Below are 23651 nucleotides of genomic sequence, written 5' to 3' on the forward strand. Positions count from 1 at the left end.
CCTTTGCTCTCGTGATTTTAATCTCTCGACTTTCGACATTAGCCTTTCGAAATTCGCTTTTGGTGAGACCGGGATCCTTAATTCGTACTGTGCCATAGAGTTAAATCGAAAGCTTCTATCGGGCTGGTGCTAGCGACATCGACGAGCCCCCGAGGCCTCGCCGTTTCTCAGATTCTGCGGGGCAATAACACTTTCCCAACCAGATAAAAGGGGCTCGGAATGACCATGTCAGTGCGTTTCCCTAAGAGAGGGTGATGTTAACGCGGCCAGGATTAATTGGCCTTTTGGGTAGGCGGGCAGTTGCTGCTCTGCCCCTATATATTCATTCATTTGCCTTCTTAATGGTGACTCTGCTGCTTTGAGGGACTACTTCTTTCACATAACCTGGCATTTCGTGCTAGTTCTTCCATTGTTTCAACTCAGGATTTTTTTCCCTATCCTCGCCCTTCTCCTCCTATCCCATCGTAGGCATGACCGCTACATCGACGTCCGACCGACGTCCGACCGCTAAGGAAAGAGGGATTCATCTTGTGCTCCATATTCGGTTGGTGATAGTAACACACCGTCGGTGCCCAGTGAGCGGGCCTCGAGGTGCCCTGCCTTGATGAGAGTCATCACGTCGGGGAGGCCTCCTAATGTTCCGGGTCACAGGGAACATGTTTCCAGGATCATCTCATCAGTGGGAATGTAAGACCTTGAAATGATCAGAAAAGATTACGGATGGGGAGAAGGAGCGGTATTACAAGTACCTTCTTCCGAGGAGAGCATCATGACATACGTTAAGGGGTTTTTGAGCGTATACACGCATATTTTTGCGTCGGGTCCCCCTGACCGGGTCGTGCTTGATTTTTGCCGGGGATATCGAGTTACCTTGGTGCAGGCTCACCCCCCCCCCCCCGGAAAATAGTGCAGACGATTAGATATTTGGCCGATAAGGCCGATATTGAGTTCACCCTTAGCCATCTCGTGAGGTTGTATCGGCCATTGCGTCATCGGGGTTTGATCTCTCTACAACGTCGATCTACCAGAGTCCTTGTTGCCGGTAATGAAGAGGGCGAGGATCGTGGATGGATAAATCTATTCGTTCGGATTTGAACGACCGATGTCATCCCTAGAGAATTTTTTCCATTTCCTGAGAAATGGAATTTCACACGTTAGTGTCTTCACCTGAACTACCATCGTTTTGACCGGAGGTGGGCTCCGTAGTGATATCTTTTCGTTCCATATTTGTAGCAACTTATTGGTCGCCGAACGAGGTCCCCGATTTAGCCGAGTGGTCGCGTAAGTTGGCAGCTTGCTCGTTTCATGATAAGCGCCGATGGCAAGATTTGTCCAAAGGGAGATAGGAGGCGAGCATCACGACAAGGTGTCCGATGTCTTTTTTCCTGAAAATGGAGCCTTTCTTTTTGGCTTATTAACTCATCTGCCGCAGGCATCGGAGACTTTTCCGAAATGAGGCCGTGTCTCCTGGCAGTGGAAGGGAGATTGCCATCCTTGGGATCGAGGGTCGATAAAAAACGGAAAGGACCCCCGGGATGCGAAGGGGCTTGTAGCGGGGTGACTCCTTCTCGGCGGTTAAAAGAGGCGATCCGAATGAACAGCTATCTTCGGATGGTGGTAAGCCATTGGATGTTTGCTCGGCCTTTGGTGAGGCTCATCGATTCGGCCTCATGGTGAGTTTTCAATTGCTGCGAGGTTAGCTTGATCCCGCACTCTTCTTCTCCTCATTCGGCTTTCTTTTATAGGCCTTTGACAGGCTCAAATCCGAGCTGCTTCGCTGTGAGGCCTCGCTGCGGGAGGCTTTAGATAGGGAAAAATCCCTTAAGGTTCTTTATGCAGAAAAGGAAAGTGAGTTGGTTTCCCTGCGGCATGAGGTGGACCGGAATCAGAGTTGCGAAAGCTGTCTAGAAAGACAGGTATCCTGCGTTCCATTTTGGCTTGCATTCCGCCTTTTATTCTTGTGGATTAATGTTTTGATACTTCAGCTGGAGAACAAGGCGGAGGAGCAGGGACACCTCTAGGGCGAGGTTGGTCGAGCCAAACGTGAATTCAACGAGCTGCAGGCCCGTGTAAGTACCCATTCTACGGCCAAAGAGAGTGCTTCAGCCATGGCTTCTGCCCTCTAGATACAGCTTCGGGCCGTTTGTGCGAACGAGTTGGCACAGGCAAATCTGATCGCAAGGCTTTCGTCTGAGCTCTCGGAGGCGAAAGCCGAAGTGGTGAATGTCCGGGTCGGGACAGTGATGAGCAGCACCAGGACGGACCAGAGAGCGGCGGTACATTGGAAGAGTGTTGCTGTTGCTATAGCCGAGCTGAGGAGAGCCCTCGATCGTGTTAGTAGTAGCAAGGAGTATGCAAAATGTAAAGCCCGAAGGGAAACCCTCGTAGAGATTCATGCCAAAGGTTTTGATCTCTCGGCAGCGATCGAGCACGCCAAGGGGGAGGAGTATGATGCCAAATTCCTTCTGTCTGATGCTGAAGATGGCGAGGAAGGGGCCGCCGGGCCATAGTCCCCGAAGGGAACATTTTATTTCTTTCTTTACTCTTATGTATATAGCTTTTACAGCATGTTGGTAAATGGAATTTGTATTGTATCATTTGTACGCATAAGGGGGGAATCCCGCAATTCGTATCTTCTGTGTTTCTGTTTGTCAAGATTTGAACCAGGTTGATCCGACCTTTGAGCTAGTAGAAATCATTAGACTCGAGATATGGCCCTAGGGCTCTTTAGGCAGGCCCGGGGGCTCTTATGCGCTCGGTCGATGCGACCTTTAGTGTAAGCAGGCATTTTGAGCACTTACGCTTTTGCTCAACTATTTCGGGTAAAGTCTCCGAGTCAGTTTCGACTCGAGCTCGTATATCCCTCAAGTTTTACTTTTGTATTGGGTGGGCGACAATGGCTCTTACGCCTTCGATCGATGCGATCTTTTATGTAAGCTGGCGATAATGGCTCTTACGCTTCACCCTTAGGCGTGTGTGTGGCCCTGAGGCTCGTTAGGCTGGCGACAATGGCTCTTACACTTAGCCCTTAGGTGTGTGTGCGGCCGTGAGGCTCGTTAGGCTGGCGACAATGGCTCTTACACTTTTTCCTTAGGCATATGTAGACTTTATTTTCCTCTCATTAAGGACTTTTGCAATGATTTTTCCTGACTTGTCGTTGGTTCGGGAAGAACCTCGATTTCCTGTCTTTAGCAGCGATGTTCGAGCGAGGTAAGGTTTGGCTCGTAGGCTAAGTAGCTCGAAGCCTTATCATTTGGAGCTGGCGTGGTCGAAGCTCTTTTTCCTTTCGAGGGTAGTCTGTTTAACCGGTTCTTTTCGAAGTAGATTCGAAGTAATGGCCTATGATTTTGTAGTGACGGTCGGGCGTCCCCGAGTCGCGTTAGTTTGGCAGGTGCAGCCGTATGACCGTAGCCATTTATGTTTGGCCGGAGCCAATTTTTGGTCCCGAGTATAGTAGTTCAGGCGTCTATATCGAGGGTATGCCTTTTTAGGGGTCATACAAATTCGATATATATCCTGAACTTCGAGATTGATGTTATGCCTGTAATAAGGTCTTACAAAACTTTCATGCCTTTTGAGGTCTTACATTTTTTGCTGATACTTGGTGCAAGTATGATTCATGCCTTGCTTGAAGGTCTTACAGTTTGTGATGTTGTTTTGTGTAAGTTCTACAAGACCGAGTATCCCCGCTCGGGGTCTTACAGCCTCGAGTTTTTTGCTTAATGGCGATTGGCGATAGTCTCCGAGTTATCGAGTTCGTTTTGGCTTGAGAGCCGTTACTCGTGAGCCCGGGATTGCCTCATTGAGGGCTTATGACTTTGGAGATTCCGACCCTGAGGTCGTGCGTATGCGGAGTTCTTTGGCACCAGTCTCTGAGTATTCGGGACGCTTTCTTTATGGAGATAGTTAATGATTTTCATGCTGCCTCATTGAGGGCTTATTAGTCTGGAGTTTCGACCCTGAGGTCATGCGGGTGCCGAATTATCGGCGCCAGTCTCTGAGTATTCGGGACGTTTTCTGATGGAGGAATCGTTCTGGTGAAAAATGTTGGGTTTTCCTTGGAGCATGAATCATGTCGGCAAAAAGCATTCTTTGATTATTTGACACTAGTACATATACCTCCGCCATCGGGGCACAGTTGTGCGGACACGGTTCATTCGACCGTTTGGTCCGGTACATCATTTTCTCATCGGGATCCTGTTTGGAATTTCTTGGCTCTTCCAAGCAGAAGATCTTCCGAACGGGCGTCCTTCGGCGCTCGTGATTGATTGCAAAAGAAGCCTTGAGGAACTGTTGGATTCCCCTTAGGTAGCATATAGGTGTTTCCTCGTTAAAAACCTTGCCAGCAAAACCCTCTGCGGGATAAAAGCTCGATTGGAGGAAAAGAGTGCAACGGATGTCTTTAAAACCTTAGGGTCTTCGGGCTGGGCGTGCGTATTTGACCGCTTTGATCGAGTGCCTGTATAAAGGATTAGTATAAAATATAAATTGAAAAGGGAGATGGTTATAACTTATCGCGGGATGCGTTTGGCGACGTTCCGAGGTCTGGTACACCTCTGTTGTTTGTGGTAAGGACTCGGTACGGTCCTCCGCTGTGTTCAATCGGGCTTAGCCGAGGATGTAGTTTGATTATCCTTAGGCTTTCTGGAGAGTGGAGATATTGGCTTCGGTGCCACGTCGTGCACCGCAAACATTTCCCTTGCAGCGTGGTGCTCCCCGTGGACGGTTTTAATCCCGTCTTTTGTTGGGAATTTCATCATCTGATGAAGGGTGGACGGTATCGCTCTCATGCAGTATATCCACGGTCTCTCGAACAAGGCGTTGTACCTCATGTCTCCTTCGATGACATGGAATTTGACATGCCGGCCACGCTGACCGGGAGAGTGATCTCTCCTTTTGTTGTCTCGCTTGCCATGTTAAATCCATTGAGGAATCGAGTGGCGGGCTTGATTTGGTCCAGCAGTCCGAGCTTCTCTACTACCTTCGACCTAATAATGTTGGCCGAGCTACCTGGGTCCACGAGCACACGTTTTATCTTAAACGTATTTACGAGGAAAGAGATTACCAGTGCGTCGTTATGAGGTTGAGACAGGGTTTCGGAGTCCTCCTCGCTGAATGTGAGGGCATCTTCGGGTACGTATCCCCGGGTTTGCTTTTCTCTGGTGATTGATATTTTTGCCCTTCTCATCACGGGTTCTTGAGGAGCGTCGATCCCCCCTAATATCATGTGGATAACGTGTCATGGCTCGTTTACTTCATTCTTCTTGGCCGCCTCTCTTTCTTGAAACTGATTTTTGGCCCGGTCACTCAAGAATTCTCTGAGATGACCTTTGCTGAGTAACTTGGCCACTTCCTCTCGTAGCTGGTGACTATCCTCGGTTCTGTGGCCATGCGTGTGGTGGAACTCGCATACCAGGTTATGATTCCTTTGGGAAGGATCCGATTGTACAGGCCTAGGCCATCTGGTATCCTTGATTTTGCCGATGGTGAACACGATGTCTGAAATATCAACGTTGAAGTTGTATTCTGATAGGTGTGGTGCCCCTGTTGGACCCGTGTTTCCGTCGAATCCGGCTTTGTTAATGAACCCTCGGGGATTCTGCCCTCGGTTGACCGGTCGGACATTGCGAGGCGGGTTGCGTCTCGGGGCGTTGGTCCTGTCTTTGGTGTATGGCTGATACCTTTCTTTGTTTGGCTTCCACTCCTTTGCTAAGAGCCTGTTCGGGTATGCTAAGCCCGAAGGGGCTCCCAATTGATCATCCTCGACCCTGATCTTTGACTGGTATCGGTTGTGGACATCCGACCAGGTTATGGCAGGATACTCGATCAGATTTTCTTTCAGCTGCCGCAAGGCCACAGTACTCTGCTCGTTCAGGCCCTGAGTGAAGGCCTGCACCGCCCAGTCGTTAGAGACTGGGGGTAGTTCCATTCGTTCCGTTTGAAAGCGAGACACGAACTCTCGCAACATTTTGTTCTCCCTTTGCCTGATCTTGAATATGTCAGATTTCCTTGCTGCTACTTTGATAGCACCGGCGTGTGCCTTTATGAAGGAGTCTGCCAGCATGGCAAATGAGTCTATGGAGTTGGGAGCTAGATTATGGTACCACATCATGGCCCCCTTTGAGAGTGTTTCCCCGAACTTCTTCAGTAAGACGGACTCGATCTCGTCGTTGCCTTTTACTGCGCACATATAGGCGGTAACGTGCTCGTTGGGGTCTGAGGTCCCGTTGTACTTCGAGAGTTCCGGCATTCTGAACTTCTTTGGGATGGGTTTCGGAGCTGCTTCCTCCGGGAACGGCCGCTGCACGAACTTCCTCGAGTCTATGGCTTTCAGGACCGGGGGCACACCCGGGATTTGGTCGACCCTAGAGTTGTAAGTTTCGACCTTCTTGTCGTTGGCGGCTATCATCTTCTCGCCTGACTCGATCCTTCTGGAAAAATCCTCGAGCATTTTTACGACATCAGGGTCGGTTGTCGAACCATTATTGCTCAGTCTCTCTGGTACCTGTTCGGCCGGGGGAGTTGTTCCTGGTGCTATGGTACTGGGAGTTTTTGGATGGCTTTGCAGCTGGGCGATAGCCAGCAGTTGTGCATGCAACATTTCAAAGATAACATGAAGGCTAACTTCCTGTTCTTCCCGAGCTGGGGTTTTTTGGGCTTCCTGTTGGCCGTCTTGCTGTACGCTTCTATCGGTGTGTGAGGTTTCGTCGACCTGATGTGCGTCTTGTGAACCCGCGTCCACTGGAATCGGTCCAGGCGCGTTATCGGGGTTCAGTGGTGGCGCGCTGACGATGGAATTGCTACACCGTTCTCTCCGTGGTTTTCGAGGGTGTTGTTCTCAACTCTGTTCACTGAGCCAGATATTTTGACCTGAAATCGAAGATCTTGGACAAGAAGAAGTGTGAAAGATAACTTGCGTTGTGTAACGAAACTAGCAAGAAAATAATCACTATTAGTTTTAGCCCCACGGTGGGCGCCAAACTGTTTAGCGTGAAAATGGTAATAACAATTAAATTTGTTGATGGGACTCTAAAAATACGTGATCATTCTTATGCTAGTTGTGGAGCAATTGACGCTATGTGTGTGTAGTTTAAGGGTGAGACACGAGCCAAAGTAAAGCAGTAATCGAATTGAGAGATAACTGTTCGGGGCCTCGAGCTGGTCGATCTGGGCCTCGAGGTCGGGTCCCGAGCTCGGGCTCGAGCTTTCAGGGAGAATCGGGGAAGGGCTAATAGATACGATAATATAAAAGGAGGCTCTTTATGGCCAACGACAAGCAATTAGTAAGCGATGAATGTAGAACAAGTATGAAGATAATAAAATAGAACAACAATGTCAAGAGGGTATATTAGAGAGAAAGAGAGAGAGTTATCATATATTTCTTGTAGAGCCTTTGGAGCAACATCAGTCCTCCACAAAATAATCAGAATCCCCTTTATATTGAGGGAGGGAGGGGGGGGGGGGGGAGAAGCTTATATGGTAAGGCATACATTAGCTGTAAAGGTATGGAGATGGGACGGCTGGAAATGACGCCCCGAGTAGGGCTCAGAATAGCCTAGCTTGGCTTTGTCAGACTCAGCCGCGACATACTTAGCCGCGTCTTGGGAACTTCCCATTTTTACTCTGGCTCCGACCGATATCCTCTTAGGGCCGGGTGTCGATGGACTCCGAGGGAGAATACTCTAGCGTTTCTTTGCGGCCGCGAGGCGACCTTCCGAAATGCCTCGATGACGAGAAATTGGACCCTCCAATTTTGCCGTATACAACATAGATTACAAATAAATGCTTATCAAATTAAGTCATCTGCAATTACTTTAAGTGACCTAATTATCTGAATTTTTTTTATATTGTTAGTGCATATATATAGCTTTAACTCTAGAGTTAGTAAAGTTGCTTGTCGCCACTGCTTCTTGTTAATGTGTAGAACCATGAAATTTCTTCAAGGCTACCATATCATATACCTTCAGTTGAAAAGTGGAAAAGAAGCTGTAAGGATGAGCAATTCTTGGGGGTCTACATTACACTTTTTGGATGCAGCTCTTTTTCGGACCCCGTATAAACACGGAATACTTTGTACACGGAACTACCCTTTGTTTTCCAATTCTTATAACAAAAACAAAAAAAGAGAGAGATAGTAGCATTTGTTTTTGAATTCAATCTCTACAATTAGATTTAGTGGAAAGAAAACTAAACAGACGTACTTGAACCCCCAAGAATTCATAACACTCTACAAAATGCTGCCAATTATATATTTCTTTTTAAAATGGTGAACCATTCTGCTATTTAATTCCAAGAAAACAAAAACAAAAAAGAAATAGAACGTACTCATTTTCTTTTCTAGGACTTTATCTTACCTCTAGAAGAAAAAGAAAAGAGAAAATAACTAACCAAAAAAAAAAAAAAAAAATTATTGATCATAAAAGCAGCCAAAAGAAAAGAACAAAAAGACTGGATTTAACCATCGTCGAAAGTGCATTCCACTATATAACCATCCCAATCTGGCAAGGTAGAAGAATTCTTGAACTCCAAATTTAAATCTTCACATATAACATACACTGTTTTTCGGCGTCTCGATTTGTTCCCTTCTATATGCAATACTTTAGCTTCTATCCTCAAATCAAAAGATAAATGACCTTTTCTTCGATCTCGAGCTATATCGTTCACAACAAGACCTCCCATTTTCTTTTGATTTGAATTTGGAATATCAAAATCAGCACGAATCGTAGCCTCACTTTTTTTATTCAATTTAAAAGGTGCATTGAACGACGTTTCCAGAAGTGTATACTTGTACATCAAACTAGTTGCTATATGATCCAACTTAATATCCACTTTCTTATTAGGATTATACACGTTCATTTCTATCTCCCAATCTGCTCTCAATTTTGAGGAGTTGGATATCTCGAACGAATTCACAACGAATGATACAACCTTAAATCTGGGTTCATATGGTAAAAATTTCCACCATATAACTACGAGAGTGATAATGATACCCAAGATTATAATGAATATAAGGCAAAACAAGACTCGACAGAAAGTTAACGATTTTCTTGATGGTGGGGCTACGTTTGATAATTCGGGTTGAGGGGCAGTATTAATATTATTGTTATTATTATCATAGAAATCAGATTGGTAATTTGGGTAGTAATAAAGGGATTGTGGCATGTTAGGGTTAGGATAACCAAGATAAGGTTGTCCATATGATCCTGGAAAATGATCATATGGAGGATAATAATATCCAGGATTGGGATAATATTGGGGAAAAATATTATCTAAAACTGGTTTTGTTTCATCTTTTTTATCATCAACTGAAGAATCTGACATGGTTAATTGTCCCCTTCCCATGATAGTTTCTTGCCTGGAGATTCAAGGAGAGAAGGAGGAGATTGAGAAAATGGAGAAATAAGAGAAACACGAAACTGAAAATTTTGGTATTGAAGGATGGAAGAATATTTATTATGATTTTTTTTCCATTTTAAAAATATTGTTAGTAGCTAGGTAATATATAAAGCTTTTTCTTCGGATCGACATAAACTTGAATTCTTAATTTGTGAGGACTATAGAAGAGCTAAAAAACTTGTTTTACGTACATATTACTACTCGTTAAGGACACGTACTTTTAGTTCGCGGGGAAAAAAGGACATCTACTTCTAGAACTTGGTTTAGAATGAGGATCGCAAGGTTAGAATAATTTCAATTTTTATATACACCTTCTCAAGAAATTCTTTTTTGAATAATTTCAATTTAATATTATGTTGTAGTATCATCTTTCATTCTTTGAAAGATGATGCTAGACTAGGGTCGAGTCCAACAAAAAAAAAAGTAGGCTTGGATAACTTTGTCACTTTTTTAATCCGGAAGACCTGGAAAGACGGAACTACTTTCGGCGGGTCCTTCGATTATCTCCTTCACGCTACCCAATCCGAACTAATGAGTGCCTGTAGCAGCATAATTCGAGCCTTCTATCAGAGCACGGTTACGAGGAGGGTAACGTGCTTGGGCGAGACAAACGATGGATGATATTATGGATTAATTGCCTGTCGGGAGCGGGCATAGCTCCTTGCGAACACCTCAGTACAGATCACCAAACAAGAGATGCTAGCATTGATATCAGAAAAAACAAATAAAATATATTAAATATAAATTAAAAAATATGCAAAATCACATTAATGATGCTCTAATGATAAACACTGCCTTGAATCCTCCGATGTCCCGTTCTGAGTAAAGGTGGCTTATGTAGTTTCGAATTTGGATTGGAATATCGAAGGAGTTGAATATTTGCTTGTTTGAAATCTGTTGGGAATTGTCCTCTTTAGCTGGAATTTGATTTACAATTTACAGTTGATTCTAAAAACAAAAAAAGGAAGTGTGAATCTGAATTCAATTTTTGCGGGCTGTTCGTGTTTACAGTTAGCAATTCTCATGAATGCTATTTAGGGATTTAACCCCTACTTATTTTTGTCCTGAAATTTTAAATTAAGATCTTAACTTCAAGATAATTTAAAATATTTTTGTCCTGAAAATTAAACCGAAAAACTAAAATTAAAAATACACTAGCTAATTATTAAATAATAACCCTTTAGAATGGCTATCTGGTGTCATTTTTACGAAATCCTTGTGCCTGAAACATATTTGAACCTACTGATTTGAGATGGAAATCTGAAGAACAATTATCGAAAAGCTCTTGTCTTAAGTTTGCCACTGATTAAAAGTTAAGTATTTTGAAGAAATTGGATATAATTAAAATAGCAGGGTGGAACCTGGTCACCCCTTAAATTTCTATGGTTGATTTAGAGGTCCTCGAGAGCTAAGAACTACTTGTGTGTTGTAAAATAAAGACGGCAAAGTAAGGACAAGTATAGAGAGAAATTGATATATTATTAAACTTCAAATTGATGTACATAATGACCTGAAATTTCCTCTATTTATAGAAGAAACGAAGCTGCTGTGTAAGCTACTACAGCAAGCTGCTGTATAAGCTGCTTGTAAGCTGTTATTGTACGAGATACAGATAATCTTCTATCGGGGATAATATTTATCCGTAACGGAGTACCAAAATGATAAGCTTCTTCAGGAGGCTTATTTCCAAGAGAGTACTAAATAGATAAACATATTTACAGTGGATTCCCATATGAATAAGCTTCTTCGGGAAGCTTATTTACAATGGAGTACTAAATGAACATTCATGATATAATATATTTATAACAATCCACTTTTGGATGTTTATTAACAGATAATGTGCCTCATTAAAACCTTACTAGAAAAAATCCCGTGGGAAAAAATCCTAGTGAAGAAAAAAGAGTATACATATTTAGTAATACGCATAACTAGTTGTCTCATTAAAAACCTTATAAGGAAAACCCTGTGGGAAAAATTTTAGTAAGGGAAAAAGAGTATAAGGCGTATTTTACTCGCCTTATGAAAACCTTGTTTAAATAGATTAAGTCTCCGCATTCCAATCTTGTATACTATCTTCTCAAAAGTTGAAGTTGGCAAGAATTTAGTAAATAAATCTGCCGGATTGTCACTTGAACGGATTTGTTGCACATCAATATCACTATTTTTCTAAAGATCATGTGTGTAGAATAATTTTGGTGAAATGTGTTTCGTTCTATCTCCTTCTATAAATTCTCCCTTTAATTGGGCTATGCATGAAGCATTGTCTTCGTATAAAATTGTGGATCATTTATCACATTCCAAACCACATTTTCCTTGAATAAAATGAATCACTGATCTCAATCATATGTATTCCCTACTTGCTTCATGAGTAGCTATTATCTCAGCATGATTTGAAGAAGTAGCAATAATAGATTGCTTTGTGGAGCGCCATGATATGACAGTATCTCCACATGTAAACACGTACCCGATTTGAGATCGATCTTTATGTGGATCAGATAAACAACCTGCATCTGCATAACCAACAAGATCTGCATGTTAGCGTAAAATAAACACATATCAAGAGTTCCCTTTAAATATCACAATATATGCTTAATCCTGTTGGAATGTCTCCGTGTAGGAGAAGAGCTATATCTTGCTAGTAAATTAACAGAAAATATTATGCCAGGCCTTGTAGCATTAGTAAGATACTTAAGTGCATCAATTGCACTAAGATAAGATATTTTCGCGACCAAGAAGTACGTCATCCTCTTCTGGAGGTCGAAATAGATCTTTATTCACTTCAAGTGATCGAACAACCATTAGTGTACTTAATGGGTGCGCTTTGTCCATGTAAAAGCGTTTTAAGACCCTTTCTATATAGGCAGATTGATGGATAAAGATCACGTCTGCTAAATGTTCAATTTACATACCAAGACAAAGTTTTGTCTTTCCAATTAGACCTTTCATCTCCAATTCTTTCTTAAGATATTCAATTGCCTTTTGAAGCTCTTCTGGAGTTCCAACAAGATTTATGTCATCAACATAAACAGCAAGTAAAATAAATTCTGATGCCATTTTCTTTATAAAAATACATGAACAAATAAATTATTTATGTAACCCTCTTTCAGCAAATATTCACTAAGGCGATTATACCACATGCGCCCAAATTGCTTTAAACCGTACAAAGATCTTTGTAATTTGGTTGAATATATTTCCCGAGATTTTGAATTTGCTTCAGGCATTTTAAATCCTCCAGGGATTTTCATATAAATTTCACTATAAAGTGAACCATACAGATAAGCTGTAACTACATCCATTGGATGTATTTAAAGCTTTTCATGTAGTGCTAAACTAGTGAGATATCGAAATGTTATGGCATCCATAACAGGTTAATATGTTTCGTCAAAATAGACTCCAGGCAGTTGTGAGAATCCTTGTGCGACAAGGCGAGGCGTTGTATCTTTGAATTTCATTTTTATCATTCCTTTTTCGCACAAAAAACCATTTATGATGAACTGGTTTTATACCAGCAGGTGTTTGGACTACTGGTCCAAAGACTTCTCTTTTAGCAAGTGACTTCAATTCAGATTGAATTGCCTCTTGCCATTTTGGCCAATCAGATCTTTGTCGACATTCTTCAATAGATCGGGATTAAGTTCCTCATTCACTTGAGTCTCGGGTACATTGATTTCTTTAGGAATCTCAGAACTAATCAGATCTTGGGTCTCTTCAGGAGATCCTTTCATAGTATCGTTTTTGACCATTTGTGGATTTTTTTTTCAAGGATTTCGATCCCTAGAACTCAAAGGCCTACCACGCTTTAGGCGTGCTTTAGGTTCACTAGCTCTCATGCTTGTAGATGGTCCTGCTGGGACACCAATTCGGATAGGCACATTCTCTGCAGGGATATGTGACTTAGTTATCCTTTTCAAATCAGTAAACGCGTCTAGCATTTGATTTGCTATATTTGTAAATGGATTATCTTATGGACCTCCTAATTACATATACGGGTACGTGGATCAAAATGAGATAATGATGAAACTTTCCACACAATTTCTCTTTTGATTTCCTTTTTCTCTCCTCCTAAATGTGGGAAATTTGTTTCATCAAACCGACAATCTGCAGATCGAGCAGTAAATAAATCTCCCATCAATGGTTCAAGATAGCGAATAACAGAGGGTGATTCAAACCCAACATATATTCCTAACCTTCTTTGTGGGCCCATCTTACTGCTATGTGGTGGTGCTACTGGCACATATCGTCACATCTAAAAATTTGTATCTGGGCAATATTTGGTTCATGACCATAAAGTAATTGCGACGGAGAATATTTATTATAATGTGTTGCTCTGAGATGAATAAGTGATGTTGCATGCAAGATAGCATGACCCCAAACAGTAGTGGGCAAGTATAGTAAAGACAAGTATAGAGAGAAACTGATATATTATTCAACTTCAAATTGATGTACATAATGAACTGAAAATATCCTCTATTTATAAAAGCAAGGAAGGTGTTGTGTAAGTTGCTACTGCAAGCTGCTGTGTAAGCTGTTATTGTACCAGATATAGATAGCTTCCATCGGGGGTAATATTTATCCATAACGGAGTACCGAAATGATAAGCTTGTAGGAGGCTTATTTCCAATAGAGTACTAAATTGATAAACATATTTACGGCGGAGTCCCATATGGATAAGCTTCTTCAGGAATCTTATTTACAGCGGAGTACCAAATGAACTGTCACGACCCTAAAACGGAACCGGTCGTGATGGCGCCTATCGTGAAACTAGGCCAGCCGACACAAACCCCAAACCAACCAGAAATTCATAATAAGTCATTTAAAGTCATTAATTAGCTAAAAGTCCATAAAATAAGTCAAAATAGACAATGCGGAAACATAACACAACCCGATATCGGGGTGTCACCAGTCATGAGCATCTATAACTCGTCTAGGAATAAGAAAGGACGACATAGTCTGTAACAAATACTAATACAAAGCTGAATAAGATAGGAAGGAGAAGTACTGGGCTGCGGATGCCAAGTAGCTACCTAGTCAACTCTGGAAAACCTACTGGACGACTGCTCAGCACTCGCTATCGCGACCCGGGACTCCTGAATCTGCACACAAGGTGCAGGGAGTAATGTGAGTACACCAACTCAGTAAGTAATAAAAGTAAAGGCAGCTGAGCAGTAAGAAAATACGTAAACCACGTCATAACGCTACAACAAACAGTATAAGTCCAGAACAATGCAGTAAAGAAATAAAACTCGTAAAAAGACAACTCAGTTCAGTAAACCTTTTAAAACATCTTTTAATAGTTCAAGCGAGTGATGAAAACAGTGAGTAAAAGGATAGAAACGTAAATAGCCCCTTGGGCAAAACAAGTACCATTAACCGCCCCTCAGGCATAATATCAACAAAACCAGCCCCTCGGGCTACCTCACAATCACTCGTATCAGCCCCTTGGGCAACAACATGAAACAACAACAGCCCCTCGGGCAAATATCACATCACACACACTGGGTACCCACGCTCACCGGGGGTGTACAGACTCCGGAGGGGCTCCTACAGCCCAAGCGCTATCACAAGCCATCTCGTGGCATAATAAATTAGGCCCTCGGCATCTCATATATCACAATTAGTACAACTTGCTGCGGCACGCAGCCCGATCCCATGATATCCTCACAACATAGGGCCTCGGCCTCACTCAGTCAAAACTCACTCAAACCCCTCGGGCTAACACTAAAACAGGTACTCAGCTCAAAATATCATTTATAAAGTCAAAGGGAGTAAATAAAATCCGAGTTATGAAATCAGTGAAAGTATAGCATGACTGAGTGTAAATATCATCAAAACAGTGAGGAAAACAGTAGTAAAAAGCCCCTAAGGGTCCAAACAGTCGACATTCAGCCCCAAACACGGCATTCAGCCCCAAAGATAGTAATACTTTCCAAAATATAATAATATAAAATAAATTCCACTTAAGTACGCGACTTAATAGTCGTACGGGGTGGACCAAGTCACAATCCCCAATGGTGCATGATCCCATACTCGCCATCTAGCGCGTGCATCACCTCAAAATAGCACAACGATGTGAAGTCCGGGGTTTCATACCCTTAAAACAACATTTACATTCATTACTTACCTCAATCTGGTCCAAACTCTAGCCCGCAATGCCTTTGCCTCTCCAATCGGCCTCAACTCACCCCGAATCTATCCAAAATCAGAATCATAACATCAAAATAGGCTAAAGGAACAAACCCCACGCAAAAATAACCAAATTTACTCAAAAATCCCGAAATTGGCCAAACCCGACCCCCGGGCCCACGTCTCGAATTCCGATAAAAATCACAAAACTAGAATCCATACACTCTCACGAGTTCATACATACCAAATACATTAAAACCCGACCACAAACGACCCCTCAAATCCTCAAATCAAAGTCTCAAGTTCCAAGCCCTAAATCCCCAATTTTAACAACTAATTTCCATAAATTTCAAGCCTAATCAGTGAAATAACACCATAAAAACGATTTTTAGTTGCAAGAATCTTACCTCCACGAAGTTTCCTTGAATTTCCTCTTCAAAATCTCCCAAAAAACTCTCACTCCGACTTAAAAATGGTGAAACAAAGCTGAAAATCGCGAAGGAAACCTTATATAGGTTCTGGCCTAGGGATTCCGCACCTGCGGCCTAAATCTCGCTCCTGCGGATCGCACCTGCAATCAAGACCACCGCATCTGGGGTTCTTCATTAATTTCTCCAGGGCCGCATCTGCGTCCAGGAACCGCACCTGCGGTCCCGCAGATGCGCCCAACACGCCGCATCTGCGGCCAAACTCTAGTTGATCCAAATCCGCTTCTGCGGCCTCCTCCCAGCTTCCGCGGCGTCGCACCTGCGGTCCCCAATCCGCAGGTGCGGAAATAACAGAAGCATATAATCTTCAGCACACTCCAAAAATCTAAACTCTAAGTCAACCATCCAAATCCATCTCGAGGCCCTCGGGACCTCAACCAAACACGCCAACAAGTCACATAACACTATTCAAACTTGTACCAACCCTCGGAACACTTAAAACAACATCGAATCGTCAAAACACCCTCGGATTCAAGCCTAAGGTTTCCAAAACTTTCGAATTCCGATTTTGATCAAAAAGTCTATCAAACCTCGTCCGAATGACCTGAAATTTTGCACACATATCCCAAATGACACAACGGACCTACTCCAATTTTTGGAATTCCATTTCGACCCCTATATCAAAATTTTCACTACCAATCAGAAAACGCCAAAATTCCAATTTCGCCAATTCAAGCCTAAACCTACCCCGGACCTCCAAAATACATTCCGATCACGCTTCTAAGTCACAAATCACCTCACGAAGCTATCCGAATCATAAAGACCAAATTCAAAGATCGTTTACTAACAAGTCAACTTCCGGTTGACTTTTCCAACTAAAAGGCCAATTTAAGAGACTAAGTGTCTCATTTCTCCACAAAATCACTTCGAACCCAAACTAACCCACACGATGCGATGAAATACAGCTGAACAACATATAAAAAAGCAGAAATGGGGGAAACGGAGCGGTAACTCATGAAATGACCGACCGAGTCGTTACATCCTCCCCCTCTTAAACAAACGTTCATCCTCGAACGAGTCAAGAAACATACTTGAACCCTCAAATAGGTGAGGATATCCACTCCGCATCTCCCGCTCGGTCTCCCAGGTAGCCTCCTCCACGGGCCGACCTCTCCACTGCACTTTCACTGAAGCTATATCCTTTGATCTCAGCTTCCGAACCTGACGCTCCTGGCTCCACATATTAAGCCAAATCACTGTCTAATGAACCGTACTGAAATCTAAAACATGGGACGGATCGCCAATATACTTCCGGAGCATAGAAACATGAAATATCGGAGGCAAACTCGATAAGCTGTATGGCAAAACAAGCTCATAAGCCACCTCCCCAATCCTCCGAAGCACCTCAAAAGGCCCAATGAACCGAGGACTCAATTTACCCTTCTTCCCAAATCTCATAACACCCTTCATGGGTGAAACCTTCAGTAGAACCTTCTCCCCAACCATGTAGGACACATCACGGACCTTCTTGTCAGCATAACTCTTTTGTCTCGATTGCGCTGTAGGAAGCCGCTCCTGGATCACCTTCACCTTGTCTAAAGCATCCTACACCAAGTCTGTACCCAAAAGCCTAGCCTCACCCAGCACAAACCAATCAACTGGAGATTTACACCGTCTCCCATACAAAGCCTCATAGGGAGCCATCTGAATACTCGACTGATAACTGTTGTTATAAGCAAACTCCGCGAGCGGTAGAAACTGATCCCATGAACCACCCAAATCAATGACACAAGCGCGCAACATGTTCTCCAATATCTGAATAGTGCGCTCGGACTGCCCGTCCGTCTGAGGATTAAAATCTGTGCTCAACTTAACCTGAGTACCCAACTCTCTCTGCACGGCCCTCCAAAACTGTGAAGTAAACTGAGTACCTCTATCTGAAATGATAGAAACTGGGACACCATGCAAGCGAACAATCTCTCGGATATAGATCTCTCCCAACCGCTCTGAATAATAGGTAGTACAAACAAGAATGAAGTGCGCGGACTTAGTCAGCTGATCCACAATCACCCAAATAGCATCAAACTTCTTCAAAGTCCGTGGGAGCCCAACTACAAAGTCCATGGTGATTCGCTCCCACTTCCACTCCGGAATATCCATCTGCTGAAGCAAGCCACCCGGTCTCTGATGCTTATATTTCACCTGCTAACAATTGAGACACCGAGCTACAAATCCCACGATATCCTTCTTCATTCTCTTCCACCAATAATGTTGACTCAGATCCTGATACATCTTCGCGGCACTCGGGTGAATAAAATACCGCGAGCTATAGGCCTCCTCCAGAATCAACTCCCAAAGCCCATCCACATTGGGCACACATATCTGGCCCTGCATCCTCAACACCCTATCATCACCAATAGTCACATCTCTAGCATCGTCGTGCTGAACTCTGTCCTTAAGGACAAGCAAGTGAAGATCATCATACGGGCGCTCTCTGATGCGATCAAACAAGGAAGACCGAGAAACCACACAAGCTAAGACCCGACTGGGCTCCGAAATATCCAACCTCACAAACCGATTGGCCAAGGCCTGAACATCAACTGCGAGAGGTCTCTCCCCAACAGGAATATATGCCAAACTACCCATACTCACCGCCTTCCTACTCAAAGCATCGGCCACTGCATTGGCCTTCCCCGGATGGTACAAGATAGTAATATCATAGTCCTTTAGCAGCTCCAACCATCTCCGCTTCCTCAAATTGAGATCCTTCTGCTTGAACAAGTGCTGGAGGCTACGATGATCAGTAAACACCTCGCAAGACACACCATACAAATAATGCCTCCAAATCTTCAACGCGTGAACAATGACAGCCAACTCTAGATCATGAATGGGGTAGTTCTTCTCATGGGGCTTCAACTGACGAGAAGCATAAGCAATAACTCTACCCTCCTGCATCAACACATATCCAATACCCACTCTCAAAGAATCACAATACACTGTATATGAACCTGAAGCTAATGGCAAAACTAACACTAGAGTCATGGTCAAGGCAGTCTTGAGCTTCTGAAAGCTCCCCTCACACTCATCTGACCACCTGAAAGGCGCACCCTTTTGAGTCAACTTGGTCAAGGGTGATGCAATAGATGAAAATCCCTGAACAAACCGACGGTAATAACCCGCCAAACCAAGAAAACTACGAATCTCTGTGGCTGAGGACGGTCTGGGCCAACTCTGAACCACCTCTATCTTCTTCCGATCAACCTGAATACCCTTACTGGACACCACGTGCCCCAAGAAAGCCACTAAACTGAGCCAAAACTCACATTTGGAGAACTTTGCATAAAGCTTCTCCTCCCTCTATCTCTGCAACACAACTCTCAAATGCTCCGCGTGCTCCTCCTGACTACGCGAGTACACCAGAATATCATCAATGAAAATGATCACAAATGAGTCGAGATAAGGCCGAAACATGTTATTCACCAAATGCATGAACGCTGCTGGGGCATTGGTCAGCCCAAAAGACATCACAACAGATTTTCTGCAGCACACTCCAAAAATCCAAACTCTCCGTCAACCATCCAAATCCATCCCGGGGCCCTCGGGACTTCAACCAAACACGCCAACAAGTCACATAACACTATTCAAACTTGTACCAACCTTTGGACACTTAAAACAACATCGAATCATCAAAACACTCTCCGATTCAAGCCTAAGGTTTCCAAAACTTCCGAATTCTGCTTTTGATCAAAAAGTCTATCAAACCTCATCCGAATGACCTGAAATTTTGCACACACGTCCCAAATGACACAAGACTACTCCAATTTCCGGAATTCCATTCCGACCCCTATATCGAAATTTCTACTACCAACCGGAAAACGCCAAAATTCCAATTTCGCCAATTCAAGCCTAAATCTACACTGGACCTCCAAAATACATTTCGATCACGCTCCTAATTCCCAAATCACCTCACGAAGCTATCCGAATTATAAAAACCAAATTCCGAGATCATTTATTCACAAGTCAACTTTCGGTTGACTTTTCCAACTAAAAAGCCAACTTAAGAGACTAAGTGTCTCATTTCTCCACAAAACCACTCCGAACCCAAACTAACCCACACGATGTGATGAAATATATAAAGAAGCAGAAATGGGGGAAACGGAGGGGTAATTCATAAAACAGCCGGCCGGGTCGTTACATGAATATCCATAATATAATAAATTTATGACATCGTGCTTATAAAATTTGATATTTTTATTTAAAAAAACATAAATTTGCATTTTAGTCCCTGAAGTTTTAACAAATTCTATTTTTTGCTCTTGTGATATTCCGTTATGGACATTTAACCCTCGATCGGTTGAAGTGTGCACTTTTGACGTGTGAATCCTCATAAATCATTAAATTATTGGGATTTTTATACATATAGCTGGTCATATTCATTATTTACTTTTTTAATTTCATCCATATATATATATATATATATATATATATATATATATATATATATATATATATATATATATAGATTATACATAATTATACACATATAGTACATACATTATGCATATATTATACCTTCATCGGCTATTTTTAGTTTAAGCGATTGGGTGGGCGCATAGCCATTCATATTCATTATTTACTTTTTCTAGCCACATACATAGATTAAACATTGATTATACATAATTATACACATATAGTACATAAGTTATGTATATATTAGATCTCCACCAGCTATTTCTAGTTTAAGCGATTGAGTGACCGCTACTTGTGTTAATCCTTCTCGTCCGTTATGTTAAATTTATATTGTTACTTCATGTTTGAGGCTGTTATAGTTCTAAAAATAATCCGAAATTCAATAATTTTCCACGTAATGGGATAAATAAAACACATTTAATTATATTAATTCAAGGGCAAATATACTTATTGAATTATATATCATAAGTATCGGAATAAAAATGTACTAAATATTTGAGTGATCAAAAGTGTATCATCCACGCATATAGGTCCAACTTAATCCTTTCGAAACAGATATTTTGGGCGAGTGTGAAACTTACCTTTCAATAGAAAAGGAGAAAATAAATCGTAAGAGAATATCCAGAAGTAACAATATACTTTGTATTTAGAAGCACTGTACAAATTAACTTAACAATACATACAAAAATGTATTAAACTGGGGCCTATTGGATGCCCAATAACCAGCCTCCCAATTGGTGCAATACAGTTACATATATATTGCCCAAAACTAAATCCATCTAATGAAAAACTTAGGACTTGATTTATTAGAAAAAGAAGAAATAAAATAAACTGAAAGCTCAGCTTTAGTCCAATACTCCTACCAAAATCCTCTTGCCTGTTCTCAAATACTTGGTCCAAAGAATGTCCACTTTGCCAAGAATCATAACTAGACGAGAAGATCATCCCTAGAATTTGTACATACAACTCGTACCCTTCTTGTAATTTAACTGCATATAATATAGTTAAGAAAATGTCATGAATTGGAAAGGTATTAGATAAATCTTTTGGAATGCTACGTAATTTCCAATTTAATCTATCAGGATAAAAGAAGTTTATATATAGCATGTTCGGACAAGCTTATGTGAAGTGAAAAGTGTGTAAAAAAAATGTGAAAAAGTGCTAAGTGCTTATTTTAAAGAGTTTAGGTATTTGGCACTTTTAGAACCTTGGCCAAGCACAAACTGCTGCTCTAATATTGACAAAAATATTTTTCAAATTAATTAGCGAAACACAACTACTACTTCCCGAAAGTACTTTTTGGAAAAGAAATTCCAAAAATAAAAATTGGAAAAAAATAATATGGCCAAGTAAAATAATAACACAGATCAAAGAAAAACTATAATATAGCAAAGGGTTGGAAAGGGTGGTGAAAAATCAATGGAGGAGGTTATCAGCGGTACACTTACCAAATCAATTATCCAATGATTAAACATTTAATTTTGTCAGCTGCTACCAATTCTCCTTTATCTTCAGGTCCAAACTTAATTTTCAAATTATTGCAATAAACCATCATCTTATGACTTTGCCACTCTAAATCAGAAGCTAAAACAGCCTTTAGAGAAATCTCCAAGGAAAATTCTATGTCCCCATCACTTTTATCTTTACTAATTTCTGATATAGCCAATTGATCCAAAACATTTCCTTCAGGTAATGTGGTCAAATTGGACAATATATTCTTTGTACCTTTAGCCTCCAAATTTACAGGATCAAAAGGGGTCACAGCCAAAAGGTAGGTTTTGTAAAAAATGGAAGTCTTGCCATGAAAAACTTTGATTTTTGAGTGATTATTCATGTTACACATAGTGAGATTGACTTGCCAATTTCCAACTATTGAGGAGTTAATAATCCTAAAACTAGGAACACTTAAAGCTAATATGTGAAACACCGGTCCTTCAGTTCCAAAAAGTAGCCAAAATACTAGGCTTAACATGATCATTCCTACTACCAAAATTAGCATCAAAATAACCATCAAACGACCAAATGATGATTTTCCATTGTTTTGTTCTTCCATTGGATTATAAGCCGCCATTGATACATACTTATTAGACGGATAATTGGAGGATGAAGATATGTATAAATTAGGGTTAGGGTTAGGGTTAGGGTTAGGATAGCCTTGGATGGATAAAATATAGCCTTGAGAAAAAGAATTGTATTGTTGGTTACTATCATATTGTGAAGGGAAACCTTGTTTAATACTTTGATTGTATTTGGATAGTGAAGGGTAGCCCATAACATGTTTTTGTTGTTCATTATCCTGCGATCACTACAAGAAAAAGGGTCTTTAGTGAAGGGAAATCTAGTCGCTATATGTCCAAATACGGTCATTATCGATCAATAACAACCGGTAAAAATCTGGTCGTGACCGGTCGTTAAAGGTCTTGACGCTAAAAGTTTACGACTGGATTCCAATCCGGACGTTAAAACTTTTTTATCGACAACAACTAATCCGGTCGTTATAGTACCTTTCAACGACAGAATGTCCCTTCGTTAATTGCCATTTCACTGTCGTTAACAGGCTCTAATAATGACAACTAATTCTGCTTTTAACGACCACAATTACTCTCGCTAATTGTGAATTGCTCTCAACATTACGTTTAATGGCCAAAATTCTATTCGCTAATGATAATTTTAATAAATATGATTAGATGGAACTAATGGATCACATCACCAAAAATATAAACATTTAATACTCATAAAACATCATTGTTAATTACAAAGGACTAATACATCACATAGACTAAAATATATAAATATTAAATTGTATGACATTATTCTTTTCAAAGTCCAAAAAGAAAAGAAAAGAATTGTAGCATCTAAAAGGACAACTCAACCCCTTGCAAAACAAAGTAGGTTCCTCTCGCAATTCAACTTGGTCTTTAACATTTACAGCTACTTCAACTCGCTCAACAATACCCCTTGCTTCAATTGTGAATAAGTCCATGAAGTAGTACCCATTGCTCAACAATAACGCTTGCTTCAAGACCAAATATTTTCACATCCTAAGAAGTAGATTCAGAATTAAGTAAACAAGTCCATCATTCAGTAACGAAAGAAAAAAAGACGCTTCAAGTATCTTTCAATTTGCAATCCATTAAATTGAGAATTCAGCCACTAAATATCATCGTGAAACTGTTCATAAACACGAGAAGGCAAAAAGAAAAATAGTAGCAAGCCTGAGAGCAGGAGCATACA

The 23651-nt window shown here is 41.6% G+C and overlaps 2 protein-coding genes across 2 annotated transcripts; both read right to left on the minus strand.

The window, feature by feature from the left end:
- Positions 1-8454: 8454 nt before the first annotated feature.
- Positions 8455-9321, minus strand: LOC109242987. The gene has a single exon (XM_019409880.1). It carries the CDS (start codon positions 9319-9321, stop codon positions 8455-8457), a length of 867 nt encoding a protein of 288 aa, XP_019265425.1.
- Positions 9322-21873: 12552 nt separating this feature from the next.
- On the minus strand, positions 21874-22488 carry LOC109242988. The gene has a single exon (XM_019409882.1). It carries the CDS (start codon positions 22486-22488, stop codon positions 21874-21876), a length of 615 nt encoding a protein of 204 aa, XP_019265427.1.
- Positions 22489-23651: the final 1163 nt, after the last annotated feature.

Source organism: Nicotiana attenuata, unplaced genomic scaffold (assembly GCF_001879085.1).
Source record: "Nicotiana attenuata strain UT unplaced genomic scaffold, NIATTr2, whole genome shotgun sequence".
NCBI classification, from domain to species: Eukaryota; Viridiplantae; Streptophyta; class Magnoliopsida; order Solanales; family Solanaceae; genus Nicotiana; species Nicotiana attenuata.